This window comes from Myotis lucifugus, unplaced genomic scaffold, assembly GCF_000147115.1.
Source record: "Myotis lucifugus unplaced genomic scaffold, Myoluc2.0 scaffold_3192, whole genome shotgun sequence".
NCBI classification, from domain to species: Eukaryota; Metazoa; Chordata; class Mammalia; order Chiroptera; family Vespertilionidae; genus Myotis; species Myotis lucifugus.
The window spans coordinates 1-13,145 of NW_005874240.1; the positions used below are offsets into that span (position 1 = coordinate 1).

Genomic DNA, 13,145 nt, shown 5'->3' on the forward strand with positions numbered 1-13,145 from the left:
GCATAGAGGGACCCGGGCAGTCTGGGGCTCCGCCCTGCTCTGGCACCTCTGGGAGCAGCTGGGGACAGCCCGGCCTGGACGCGAGGCTGAGGGCTCACTGTGGTCCCCCAGAGCCGAGTGGTGCCCCTCCCTCACCGCCCAGTCTGCTTTGTGCGTGCTCTGAGGTTGTGTCATTTTATAAAGCAAAGCCCACCTTCCTCCCATCCAGGTTCCAAGGAAGTGCCGATGCCCCCGTGGCCCTGGTGGCTCACCTGGCCCCGGAGAGTGTGCTTGCGGATGGCAGGTACCAGCAGTGGATGGAGAGGTACGGAGCCTGGCCCAGCAGCACGCGTGACGTTCCCCTCTCCTTTAAGCGCTCCCACCCTTACTCCACGCCTGCCTAGACTTCCCTGGGACTCCTGCTGTCCCTGCATTCTGAGCCAGCGCCTGCATCCCTCTTAAAGTGTCACCGCTAGGGGGCACCGTGTGCGCACATGTCCTGCTTGCGTGAGGCCCGTTTAGCAGCAGCTCACACCCTCTACACACTCAGAGTCTGAACAAACGCTGCCTTTTTGTTGACAATGCCATGTGTGTAGCCTAAGAAGAGACTTGCGGGTTTAAAATGAGAGCTTCAGTTTATTAAACACCCCTGTCAGGCAGTGTGTTAAATAGTCTACATTTTGTTTTATTTTCTTTAATCCTCCCAACAGCCCTGTGAGGCAGATGGTCTACCAGAATGTAGTGCTAGAAGGAGGGCACGCTTTCCTGTTGGCCGCATTGGCTGGGCCAGCATCGAGTGGGGAATTATTTGCGTTGAATTTGCAGCACGTGGTGACGCTGGGTGGTGGGTCAACCTGCCTGTCCTGGTTCTCCCGGCAACTCCTGCATCTCTTCCCTTATTGGCCTGGCGCCTCTCACTCCTCGGCCCTCCTCGGCCTGTTCCTTTAGGTCTTGTGTCTGACATGTGGTACTTCTTTCCTCTCAGGCTTTTCTCCAGTCCGCACTGCACTCTGTTTCCTGGCTGTAGCTGTAGGCTCCCAACATTGTAACTTTAATTTTTTTCTGGTGTTTTATTTTTTCTGGTTTGAGTTTGGGGAGAAACTGGACTTTGAGACAGAAGTAGTAGGACTCTGGCCAGTTAGTAACAGTCTTTCTGGACAAGTACTTATTCTCTTTGAACACCTCCGTCTATGTTGGTGCTCTGTCCCCAGTGCTGCCCCTCAGGACGAGGCCCTACAGGACGCTGTGCATGTGCAGTCTGTTCCTTCTTAGGTTTGGGCCTGACACCCAGCACCTGATCCTGAATGAGAAGTGTACGTCCGTTCACAACCTCCGGAGCCACAAGATCCAGACACAGCTCAACCTCATCCACCCTGACATCTTCCCCCCGCTCGCCAGCCTCCACTGTAAGGTAGTGTCACAGGACGGCCCCTGTGGCCTGGGCGCTCCCCCTGCTCTCTCTCCAGGGAGTGTGCTCTCTCTCTTTCAGGAGGAAGGCGCCGCCTTCTCTGTGCCCACAGTCCGCGCCGAATGCCTCCTCAAGTACCAGCTCCGGCCCCGGAGGGGGTGGCAGAGGTCTGTGACTCAGCCTGTGGACGGTCTGGGCCGGAGGTGGTTTTTGGGAAGGGCCAGGTAGTGAATATTTTAGGCTTTGCCCACGTGGTGTCTGTTGGAACTACCCATCTGCCACTGTCCCACGAGCCAGAGCGACAGACAGCCCGCAGGCGGGCGTGCGGCTGTGCCCCAGGATCAGCGCGTTGCTGAAACCAGCTGACCTCGTGTTGAGCTGGAAGGTGGCGTCCATGACTATCCCTTTCTGCAGTTGTTTTCTCTGCTGGGAACAGTGATGCATGTTCATTGTTGTCAGTGTAGAAATATGAACTGTATCGTGAAGATAGTCAATCCCCCAAAGTCCCTTCAGCACTAGATGAGAGGGTGGTTGACAAAGTTTTTTTCTTTTAACTTGGAGTATATGGGATGTATTGTATATATATAGTACCTGACACTGTGTAATATAGTCTTCCCTGTGTCATTATATAGTCTCCCAAGAGGTCCATAGAGGGGTGTTTGTTAAATTGAGGCATTCGCAAGTTTTGGCTCTTTTAATGAAACAGTAAATGCCTCATGTATCGATCTCTGACTGGAAGTGTTCCCTTAGGGTAGTTCTTAGCCCAAGGGACATTGGTGACCAGCAGTCGCTAACCGGTGGTCCGCAGACCACTAGTGGTCTGTGAAGTCCGAAAGGTTGGCGACCGCTGCTCCTGACAGCACTTGGTGAACACCTTGCCGTCCCGAAAGGCTCTGCAGCCCCCCATCCTTAGTTTTCAAGGCCTGAATCTGGAGTCACTGGCGTTGCCTGTCCGCTCTGCAGTGTGTGCTCCAGGGTGTTGGGGGCCGTGTGCTGCTGAGAGACAGGCAGGGTGGAGGCTTGTCTGCAGTGGCAGAGGCATTCACAAAGCTGCGATTAACAAATGTAGCCGTACCCATGCCCACCTGGTACCTGTGGGAAATGGAATTCCTGAACTGCTGACCGAAGGTCACTTAGGTGATCTCAGTGCTCAGATGACGGACGAGCCACTGCTCCGAGGCTTGCGCTCAGCGTGGCCAGGCAGCAGCAGAGCACTACTCGGAGGCTGCAGGGGATGAGTCTCGGGCTCCACCGGAGCCACTGAATCAGGCCCTGCAGTTTGACGGGGTTCAAGGAGATGAGTTGTGTGCACATAAGTTTGAGAGGCACTGCTTGGGGTAATTTCCCCTGCCTCCCTCCTTTCCCCGGCCTCCAGGGGAGTCTAGATGCTGGCAGCATTCAGTGAGCAGATAGATGTCAGTGGTGCCAGGGTTGTCCGGCTCTGAGCTGGGAGGTGTTCTGAGGAGCTGGAGCTATTCAGAGCTCACTCTGAGACTCCCACCAACGGAACAAAACCGCCCAGACTCTGAGGTACTTGGTCTTCAATCTTGATTTGAAACAACTTTAGTTGCCTGAAATACTTTTCTCTTTGCAGGGACGCTCTTCTAACTTGCAATCCTGATGAATTCATAGCCGAGGCCCTGGAGCTCCCCAATTTCCAAGAGAGTGTGCAGGAGTATAAGGAGACCGCACAGAACAGCCCAGCCCCAGCCGGTGAGGGCGGGACCCGGGCAGCCCCTCTCCCAGCCCAGCACCCACTGGGTTAATGTGTGCCCTCCCCTGCTTCCCTCTTTCCTGTTGGGAAACATCAGTGCCTGCCCTTCTGGAACAGCGAAGGGAAGGCTTGGTGGCACACGGGCTCTCTCCAGGGCTCATGCCGAGAGCAGCAGTTCTGGGAGCTCCTGGGAGGCGCGGGGAGAACTGTGAGCCAGGACGCGGTTGAATGGGGACCGAGTCCTGTCTTTGCTAATGAGGAGCCACCGAAGATTCCGGCCACGCCCGTCGCCTCCTCAGCTTTCCTAGCCCCTTGAGGAGTGTCCTTTTCTTTCTTTATTTTAAAATGTATTTTTATTAATTTCAGAGAGGAAGTGAGAGGGAGAGAGAGAGAGACATCAGTGATGAGAATCATTGATCCACTGCCTCCTACATGCTACACACTGGGTATCTCGCCCACAGTCTGGGCAAGTGCCCTGACGGGAAATTAAACATGACCTCCTGGTTCGTAGGTCGACCCTCAACCACTGAGCCACACTGGCTGGGCCCCAGTGTCCTTTTAACTAATGATAGAAATAGACACGGCTGGAGTAGAAGGCGGGCTTGTAATCTACTCAGTCCCAGGCAAGTAACCTCTTGTCCTGGCCTCCTGGTGTTTTGGGGAAGACTGACTGACTTGCTTTGGGTTTGATTGGATTTCTGGTTCGGATGTGCACTTGGTGCCAGTTAGACTGGCGAGGCGGTGGAGGGGGCCCCAGCGACAGAATCGTCAGGTGCCCTGGATTTCAGCCCCAGCTGTGCCTCTCTCCTTTCTGGTGCTGACCCTGAGCCCACAGTCCTGGGAAGCGGGGTGCTGCAGGTCTGGTGGTAGGAGCTGATGCAAGGTGACACCAGCCCCTGGAGGTGCATGCTGATTCCAAGCACAAGGAAGGCCCCTTTGTAACTGAAAGACTTGCAGCAATTCTTTGGAAGAAAGGCCTGAGGAATTCATTTGCTTCACAGACAGCCCTTTGCCCACAGCCTGTGACCCCTCTGATGATGGCCCTTCCATCAGGGTATTTGCCACAGGGAACCCCAGGCCCTCCTGGGACTTACTCATGTCAGGGCTGAATGCTGGCTCACATTTGACGGAAAGAAGTGAACCCTTCATCTGTATTTTTCCATAGAGAAAAAAGGCCGGTATCCAGAAATCATCTTCCTGGGAACAGGGTCCGCCATCCCCATGAAGATTCGAAATGTCAGCGCCACGCTCGTCAACCTCAGGTATGATTGCTGTCCAGGAAATGCCGTCCATCACGGAGCCTGCTGGTTCTCTACACCCAGTTCTCCACCCGCCACAGCAGGTGGAACCCTGGGGGCTCGTGGTCTTGGCTAGAGTGCTCCCGAGAGGAGCCTCGGGAGCTCACTCAGACTTTGGGAAACAGCCTCCAGGTTGCTGGATTTGTTTTGTGTTCAGCCCTTTGATTGGATGGTGTTTAGTTGATTCTCTTGGGTTTGCCTGGTGTCATTTCTCAGCCGAGATTAATCAGGAGCCCTGAAAGGTTCATGGTGTGTATGGTAATGTCTCGTGAGCTTCTCTCTGAAAATCGGGTGCAGCCGTCCTAATCTCACGGGTCTCCCAGAGGAGGAAGGGCCACAGAGACCCACCTCCTCACCAGAGCACGGGCCAAGGCAGCTGCTCCTAGCATGGCCGGCAGAGCTTGCGGCATCAAAGCTCCAAGTCCTGCTTGGGAGCCGCTAAAACAGGGCTCCACTGGTCACCGGGGTTCAAACTTACTCATTTCCGGAGGACCCCTGGGCCTTCCTGCCCCGGCCAGCTGTGAGGATAGGGCTGAGAAAACCAGCACTGCCTCAGGGGTAGAACATCTGGCAGAGCCAGATCTCCTGTGACACAGCACCCACCTCTGGTGCTGTCACCAGTGGGTGCTGCACAGGCATTCTGAAGAATCAGCATCCTTATGAGGTTGGGTAAATGTTCTTCACCCTTCCATTCCACATAAGCATTTTTTTAAAAATATATTTTATTGATTTTTTACAGAGAGGAAGGGAGAGGGATAGAGAGTTAGAAACATCGATGAGAGAGAAACATCGACCAGTTGCCTCCTGCACACCTCCCACTGGGGATGTGCCCGCAACCAAGGTACATGCCCTTGACCGGAATCGAACCTGGGACCTTTCAGTCCGCAGGCCGATGCTCTATCCACTGAGCCAAACTGGTTTGGCCCACATAAGCATTTTTAATGCCCAGCATTTGGATAGCTCTGTGTACTTTCTATATATATATTTTTTTCATTCAACTACTATTTATTAAACACATATTCTATGGCAAGCCCATAATCCTCACTCTCATGAAATTTTATTTTTTCAAAATACAAAATAAGTCTATTACCAGATTGTAGATACAAAATAATTAGCCATTTGTATGCAATAAACATTAATCCTATATAATAAAAGCGTAATATGCAAATCGACCAAACAGAGGAACGACTGGTCAGCAGGGGGCAGGGCTGGCGAGCAGGCAGCGCCAGGCCAGCCAAGGTGAATGCCAGTGGGCAGAGGGAGGGGACAGCGATCGGGGGAGGGGCAGGGCCAGCAGGTGCCCACAGAGGGAGGCCAGACTACTACGGCTTAGGCCCATTCCCTGCAAGCTGTCAGTCAAAACATCTAAGGGCTCCAGGACTGCTAGAGGGCGCAGCCAAGGGCTGAAGGCCGCCCCCCCCCCCCCCCCCCCCAGTGCATGAATCTTCATGCAGTGGGCCTCTAGTATTTCAATAAAAAAAGATTTTAAATATATTACCAAAACTATACTAACATAGTATAATATCACAAAAGTTGTAGGAAATATTAGAAATCTGCAAATAACAGGATTACTTCTAAAAAATTTTTTTTCTGGCTCTATTTTTGTTCATCAGTTTATGTTGTTCATTATATTCCACAAATGAGTGAGATCATGTGCTATTTATTTTCTCTGACTGGCTTATTTCACTTAGCATAATACTCTCCAGTTCCATTCATGCTGTTGCAAATGGTAAGAGTTCCTTCTTTTTCACAGCAGTGTAGTATTCCATTATATAGATGTACCACAGGTTTTTAATCCACTCATCTGCTGATGGGCGCTTAGGATGTTTCCAAATCTTAGCTATTGTAAATTGTGCGGCTATGAACATAGGGGTGCATATATCCTTTCTGATTGGTGTTCCTGTTTTCTTGGAATATATTCCTAGAAGTGGGATCATTGGGTCAAATGGCAGTTTCATTTTAATTTTTTTGAGGTAACTCCATGCTGTTTTCTGCAGTGGCTGCACCAGTCTGCATTCCCACCAGCAGTGCAAGAGGGTTCCTTTTTCTCCACATCTTTGCCAGCACTTGTCCTTTGTTGATTTGTTGATGATAGCCATTCTGATAGGTGTGAGATGGTACCGAGCATGTTTTTATATGTCTCTTGGCATTCTGTAAGTCCTCTTTTTTTTAAAAAAAAAATTATTGATTTTTTACAGAGAGGAAGGGAGAAGAGGGATAGAGAGAAACATTGATTCAGCTGCTTCCTGCACACTCCTTACTGGGGATGTGCCCACAACCAAGGTACATGCCCTTGACCGGAATCGAACCTGGGACCCTTCAGTCTGCAGGCCGACGCTCTATCCACTGAGCCAATCCGGTCAGGGCTGTAAGTCCTCTTTCAAAGTGTGTCTATTTAAGTCAGTGATTCTCAACCTGTGGGTCGAGACCCCTTTGGGGGTCGAACGACCCTTTCACGGGGTGGCCTAAGACCATTGGAAAACACATATATAACTACATATTGTTTTTGTGATTAATCACTATGCTTTTATTATGTTCAATTTGTAACAATGAAAATACATCCTGTATGTCAGATATTTACATTATGATTCATAGCAGTAGCAAAATTACAGTTATGAAGTAGCAAGGAAAATAATTTTATGGTTGGGGGTCACCACAACATGGGGAACTGTATTAAAGGGTCGCGGCATTAGGAAGGTTGAGAACCACTGATTTAAGTCCTTTGCCCATTTTTTGATTGGATTGTTTATCTTCCTTTTATAGGTTGTATGAGTTCCCTGTAAATTTTGGAGATTAAACCCTTATCAGAGATAACATTGGCAAATATGTTCTCCCATACAGTGGGCTTTCTTGTTTTGTTGATGGTTTCTTTGGCTGTGCAGAAGCTTTTTATTTTGATGTTGTCATATTTGTTTATTTTCTTCTTAGTTTCCATTGTCCTAGGAGCTGTATTGGTAAAGATATTGCTACGACATATGTCTGCTATTTTGCTGCCTGTGGATTCTTCTAAGATTTTTATGGTTTCCCGTCTTACATTTAAGTCCTTTATCCGTTTTGAGTTTATTTGTATGTATGGTGTAAGTTGGTGGTCTAGTTTCATTTTTTTGCATGTATCTATCTAATTTTCCCAACACCATTTATTGAAGAGACTGTCTTGACTCCATTGTATGCTCTTGCCTCCTTTGTCAAATATTAATTGAGCATAATGGCGTGTGTCAATTTCTGGGTTCTCTGTTCTGTTCCATTGGTCTATATGTCTGTTTTTATGCCAGTATCAGGCAGTTTTGAGAACAGTGGTTTTGTAATATAGCTTGATATCTGGTATTGTGATCCCTCCAGCTTTCTTCTTCTCTCTCAGGACTGCTGTGGCTATTCGGGGTCTTTTTTTATTCCAGATGAATTTTTGGAGAGTTTGTTCTAGGTCTGTGAAATACGCTATTGTTGTCGATCTCTCCCTTAAAGTTCTCTAGAAGTATTTTAATATATTTAGGTGCTCCTATATTGGGTGCATATATGTTTACCAGGGTTATATCCTCTTGTTGGATCGTTCCCTTTAGTATTATGTAGTGATCTTTGTTGTCTCTTGTTATGGCCTTCATTTTAAAGTCTATTTCATCAGATATGAGTATTGCTACTCCAGCTTTTTTTTCTTTTCCATTTGCATGGAAATTATTTTTCTATCCCTTCACTCTCATCCTCTGTGTGTCTTTTGTTCTAAGGTGGGTCTCTTGTAGACAGCACATAGTTGGGTCATGTTTTTTTATCCATTCAGCTACCCTATGCCTTTTGATTGGAGCATTTAATCCTACGGTTAGGGTTATTATTGATAGATACTTATTTATAGCCATTTTAATTCTGTATACTTAGGTTTTTCTGTTTCTTCTCATTACAGCAGTCTCTTTACCATTTCTTGTAATGCTGACTTGGTGATGATGTACTCCTTTAGCCTTCTTTTGTCTGGGAAGCTCTTTATTTGACTATTTTGAATGATAGCCTTGGTAGATATAGTAATCTTGGTTTCAGATCCTTTCTTTCCATTACCTTGAGTACTTCATGCCATTCCCTTCTGGCCTGTAGAATTTCTGATGAGAAATCAGGTGTCAGCCTTATGGGAACTTCTTTGTAGATAACAGTTTCTTTTCTCTTGCTGCCTTTAAGATTCTTTGTCTTTAATTCTTTGCATTTTAATTATGATGTGTCTGGGCATAGGCCTGTTCGGGTTCTTCTTGCTGGGGGTTCTCTGTGCCTCTTGGACTTGTGTGACTTTTTCCTTTACCAGGTTAGGGAAGTTTTCTGCCATTATTTCTTCAAACACCTTCTCTATTCCTTTCTCCCTTTCTGCCTCTTCTGGCACACCTGCTATTCTAATATTGTTACATTTCATGTTGTCCCCCAGCTTCCTTAAGCTGTCCTGATTTTTAATTGTTTTTTTTCTTTTTGGTTCTCTAATTGAGTGATATTTTCAACTCTGTCTTCTAATTCACTGATTTGATCCTCACCTTCCCCTAATCTGCTGTGTATTCCTTCCAATGTGTTCTTTATTTGTGTTATGTCATTCTTTATTTCAGACTGTTTTTTTCCCATAGTTACTATATCTTTTTTCATGCTATTGAGCATCTTTACCATCTTTACTCTGAACTCTATTTTAGATAAATTTCTTATGTCTACTTTACTTATCTCTTTTTCTGGAGAATTCTCTAGTTCTTTCATTTGGGGGTTGTTTCTTTGTTTCCTCATTTTGGTTGTCTGTTTGGGTTTGTGACTCTGTTTTAGGTACATCCTCTACACTTCTTAATCTCTAGTGCAGGACAGTGTTAAAGGCTGTTTCTGACTAATTTGATCAGGCAAAGACTCAAAGCCTCTAGAGACCTCCTCTGTCTACAGACTGGTAGGATTCCGACTTGAATTGCCCCCAGGCAATCGTCTTCAGGTGTGGCAAGAGTTTTTTCAACAGAGTGGGGCAGTTGCTTCTGCCTGGAGGCAAATTGTTACTTTTAATCTCTTACGTGGCCTCAGGGCAAGGTGTTTTCCAGTAGGGTGTGTCAACATGGTCAGGCAGATGTCTATGTGGGAAAGATGTCTTCTGCTGTGTGAGGGAATGGCTCAGCCCAGGAAACTTGGGGTGTCTGCCTTCTGAGCTCTATCCCCCAAGTCCCTAGTCCTGGATTCTGTTCTCACAGCTCCAGTCCACTTCACCCTCCCTCTGCCAGAGCACAAGGTGGGTGGCTCCATAGGGAATTTTGTGTGCTGGTCCTTTAAGAGGGTGCCTGAAGTTTCAGCTGCCACTCTCTGGCAGACAGCACCCCACTGCTTTTCACAGCTAGATGTTACATGGGTACCCTCCTCAGTTCTGGTGCTCTCTGCTGGGGTGCCCACCTCAGGGATTAGATCCCTGAGTTCTCAGTGGCAGCCCCCACAGCTGAGATATCTCTCCAGGACTCCAGTTGTGGTCTGTGGGCGCGCAGCCAGCCCTTCCACGCCTCTGCCTCTCCTACCAGCCTCTATGTGGTCTCCACTTTCAGTCCTTGGGTATCAGGGTTCTCTCCTGCGAGTTTTCCAATGATTATTCAGGAAGTTTTTCTGTATTTTAGTTGTAATTCCAGCTTGTTCCTGGGAGCATGTCCATGCAGCATCCACTTACTCTGCTGCCATTTTTAATCCTACTTTCTATATTCTTTATTCTTTTACTAGTAATCCTCACCCAAGGATATGTTTATTGATTTTAGAGAAAGAGAGAAACGGCGATGTGAGAGAGAAACATTGATTGGTTACCTCTTGTATGCACCCCAACTAGGGATTCAACCCACAGCCTAGGTCTGTGCCCGGACTGGGAATCAAACCCACAACCTTTGATTCACAGGACGACGCTCCAGTCCACTGAGCTACCCAGCTAGGACACTTACTACTTCATTAAAGGGTTCTGGGGTTCCGTGGATAGTTCTATATAAGGAGGATGGACATTACAGTTGCGTTCCTGTTTGTACAAGGTCCTCAGAGAAGCAGACGCGAGGTTATGGGGGATAGAGTGCATTCGCTGCTTGACTCTTCTCTGAGGTCACAGGCCTCTGAGCCGTGAGAGGCCTCTCCTCAGCCATGAACATCTCACTTTTTTCTCTGTAGCTCCGACAAGTCCCTGCTGCTGGACTGTGGGGAAGGTACGTTTGGGCAGCTGTGTCGTCACTATGGCGACGACGTGGACAGGGTCTTGGGCAACCTTGCTGCTGTGTTCGTGTCCCACCTGCACGCAGATCACCATACGGTGAGTGCTGGGCAGGACCCCGGAGCCTCACCTGAGGCAGCTGTGGCCTTGCTCTCCTCCATCCCAAACTTGCCCACCTCCCTGGCTCTTCGCCTCTTGCGAGGTAACGGTCGTTCACAGAACCCAGCTCAGTAATTCTGCCCATAAGGATGCTGGTCTGTTCGCCTGCTGTCATGTCACAGCAGGGGTCTGCCTTCCCACATGCCTGCAGAGGAAACTGCAGCCAGAGGGGTGGGGCTTGGCCTCCTGGGGCAGCTGGGTCTCCAGCCACTGCTCTGTCTTGGGTCAGCATGTGCTGGCTCCCAGCAACAGCAGTGTTAGAGGCTGGTGGCCAATAGAGGGCGAGGGGCTCGTGCGAGATGAGGGCGAGGACCCCAACCCGGGCCGAGGTTGCTGGCGTCTCGTCTCATCTGCATCTCCTTTCCCCTTCCAGGGCTTGTTAAATATCCTGCTGCAGAGAGAACGCGCTTTGGTGAGTGCGGCGCTTGACCTACTGCCACTTTGGGTTTGCTTGGGTTACACCTAGGCCTCCTGCGATGCCTGCCTTTGGTTCAGCTCTGACTTTGTTGTTCCAGGCATCGCTGGGAAAGCCCTTCCACCCTTTGCTGGTGGTTGCCCCAACCCAGCTCCGGGCCTGGCTCCAGCAGTACCACAACCAGTGCCAGCCGCTCCTGCACCACGTCAGGTGAGCTCCCCGCAGCCCGCCCCGAGGCTGTCGCCTCCCCTCCACAGCTCAGGGCTGACCTGGGGCAGGTCAGGATACCCCCGCAACCTTCCCCTGATGTGGCCCAGTGGCAGAAGCAGGGAGAAAGCTTTGACTCAGGGCAAAACCACTAGCTGGCTTCACTTAGATGTCTGTCTTCTTGGCTGCGTTTCCTCGCAGCCTCATTTCAGCTACGTTCTAGTTTCTAGACTTTTGCCAACACCTCTTGATAAAACAGTTGCAGGGCCACGTGCCCGAGTTGTGAGCGCAGAGACTGCCCCGCCAGCGGATGCATGGTGGGAGTTGGCCCTATCCCCACCTCGTGGGAAGGAGTCCGTCTGCCTGGGCCCAGCCATGGCCGCTTGGGCAGGGCCTGCAATGCCTTCGCTGTGGGCAGCTCACCCGGTAGGTTTCTAGGTGGCCTGGGGTTTGGTTTGTTCTAATTGACGACCTTTCTCAGTCTCACTGTGATTTAAATTGTGTTTCTTTATAATGATTGTGGGGCTTCCCAAATTCTTAAACTTTGATTCAAGTTAAATTTGTTTTAATGTTTTCTTTCTCACAGTGTGATCCCTGCCAAATGCCTTCAGAAAGGAGCCGAGGTCTCCAGCCCCACACTTGAGAGCTGGATTGGCTCCCTGCTGAGAGCCTGTGATCTGGAGGAGGTACGGGGCGGCCGCAGGGGGCGGGGGGCGTCTGGCGATGGGGGGGCACCGCTGCAGCCATGCCCTGCCCTGCCCTCCAGTTTCAGGTCTGCCAGGTCCGGCACTGCAAGCATGCTTATGGCTGTGCGCTGGTCCATACGTCCGGCTGGAAGCTGGTCTACTCAGGGGACACCATGCCCTGCGAGGCTCTGGTCCAGATGGGTGAGTAGAGGCAGCTAACAGCTTGGTGATCATCCTAGCATCCACATAGGGCACAGGGTCAGGGGATGGAGTGTGTGCAGGAATCCGGGGCCGAGTGCCTGTCTAGCACAGGGCCCTGCCCCACGCCCATGCTTCCTTTAGGGAAAGATGCCACCCTCCTGATTCACGAGGCCACGCTGGAAGACGGTCTGGAGGTGGAAGCTGTGGAAAAGACACACAGGTAGCTGCGAACGCTTCGGCCTGTCACCTACTCCCTCCTCTTCTCTCCCCTCCCTGTGACTGCTCAGCCTCACGGCAGCCCTGCTGAGAAAGACCTGCCTGCGTCCCACCAGGGGCTGTGGGCTGTGATGGGGAGGTGGTTGGCTTTGGGCCCTTCGGCTTTATCTCTGCAGAGCTCTAGGCAAGGCTCTGAGGCAGCCCAGCTTTAGAAAGAGCTAGAAACAGGCTGGAATCACCTGTGAGCCACGTCAGGGAATATGGTGGGTTGGGGGGCAGGGGCAGGCCCAAGGGGGCGCTTCAGCCGGATGCGACCCTCCAACCCTCTGTTTGCAGCACCACCTCGCAGGCGATCGGCGTGGGGATGCGCATGAACGCCGGGTTCATCATGCTGAACCACTTCAGCCAGCGCTACGCCAAGATCCCCCTCTTCAGCCCTGACTTCAACGAGAAAGTCGGCATTGCCTTTGACCACATGAAGGTATGCGTGTGGTGTGGGCTGCACCGGGTGGGGCCGGGCAGAGAGACCGCGCCACATGGACGCTATGGGAGGGATGGTCAGGCCAGCAATGAGAGGACCTGCCCATCACCCCTCAGGACCAGCACCGACCTTCCGCAGCCCGTTGAGTGCTGGTGACTGGGAAATGACAGAGTCTCGGGGCTCGTCTTGTTCCCACCATCACACAGCCTCGGAGCCTGGAG

At 50.4% G+C, this 13,145-nt stretch overlaps 1 protein-coding gene across 1 annotated transcript; it reads left to right on the forward strand.

The window, feature by feature from the left end:
• Positions 1 to 8: 8 nt before the first annotated feature.
• Positions 9 to 13,080, forward strand: LOC102418140 (zinc phosphodiesterase ELAC protein 2-like; the record flags this gene model as incomplete). The annotated part of the gene is made up of 12 exons (XM_006108704.3): positions 9 to 304; positions 1,252 to 1,390; positions 1,469 to 1,554; positions 2,982 to 3,100; positions 4,267 to 4,363; positions 10,520 to 10,658; positions 11,092 to 11,130; positions 11,234 to 11,343; positions 11,927 to 12,026; positions 12,107 to 12,227; positions 12,369 to 12,447; positions 12,780 to 13,080. Coding segments are annotated over 12 exons (1,626 nt in total), but the record flags the coding sequence as incomplete, so codon positions are not given.
• Between the last annotated feature and the right edge of the window lie 65 nt (positions 13,081 to 13,145).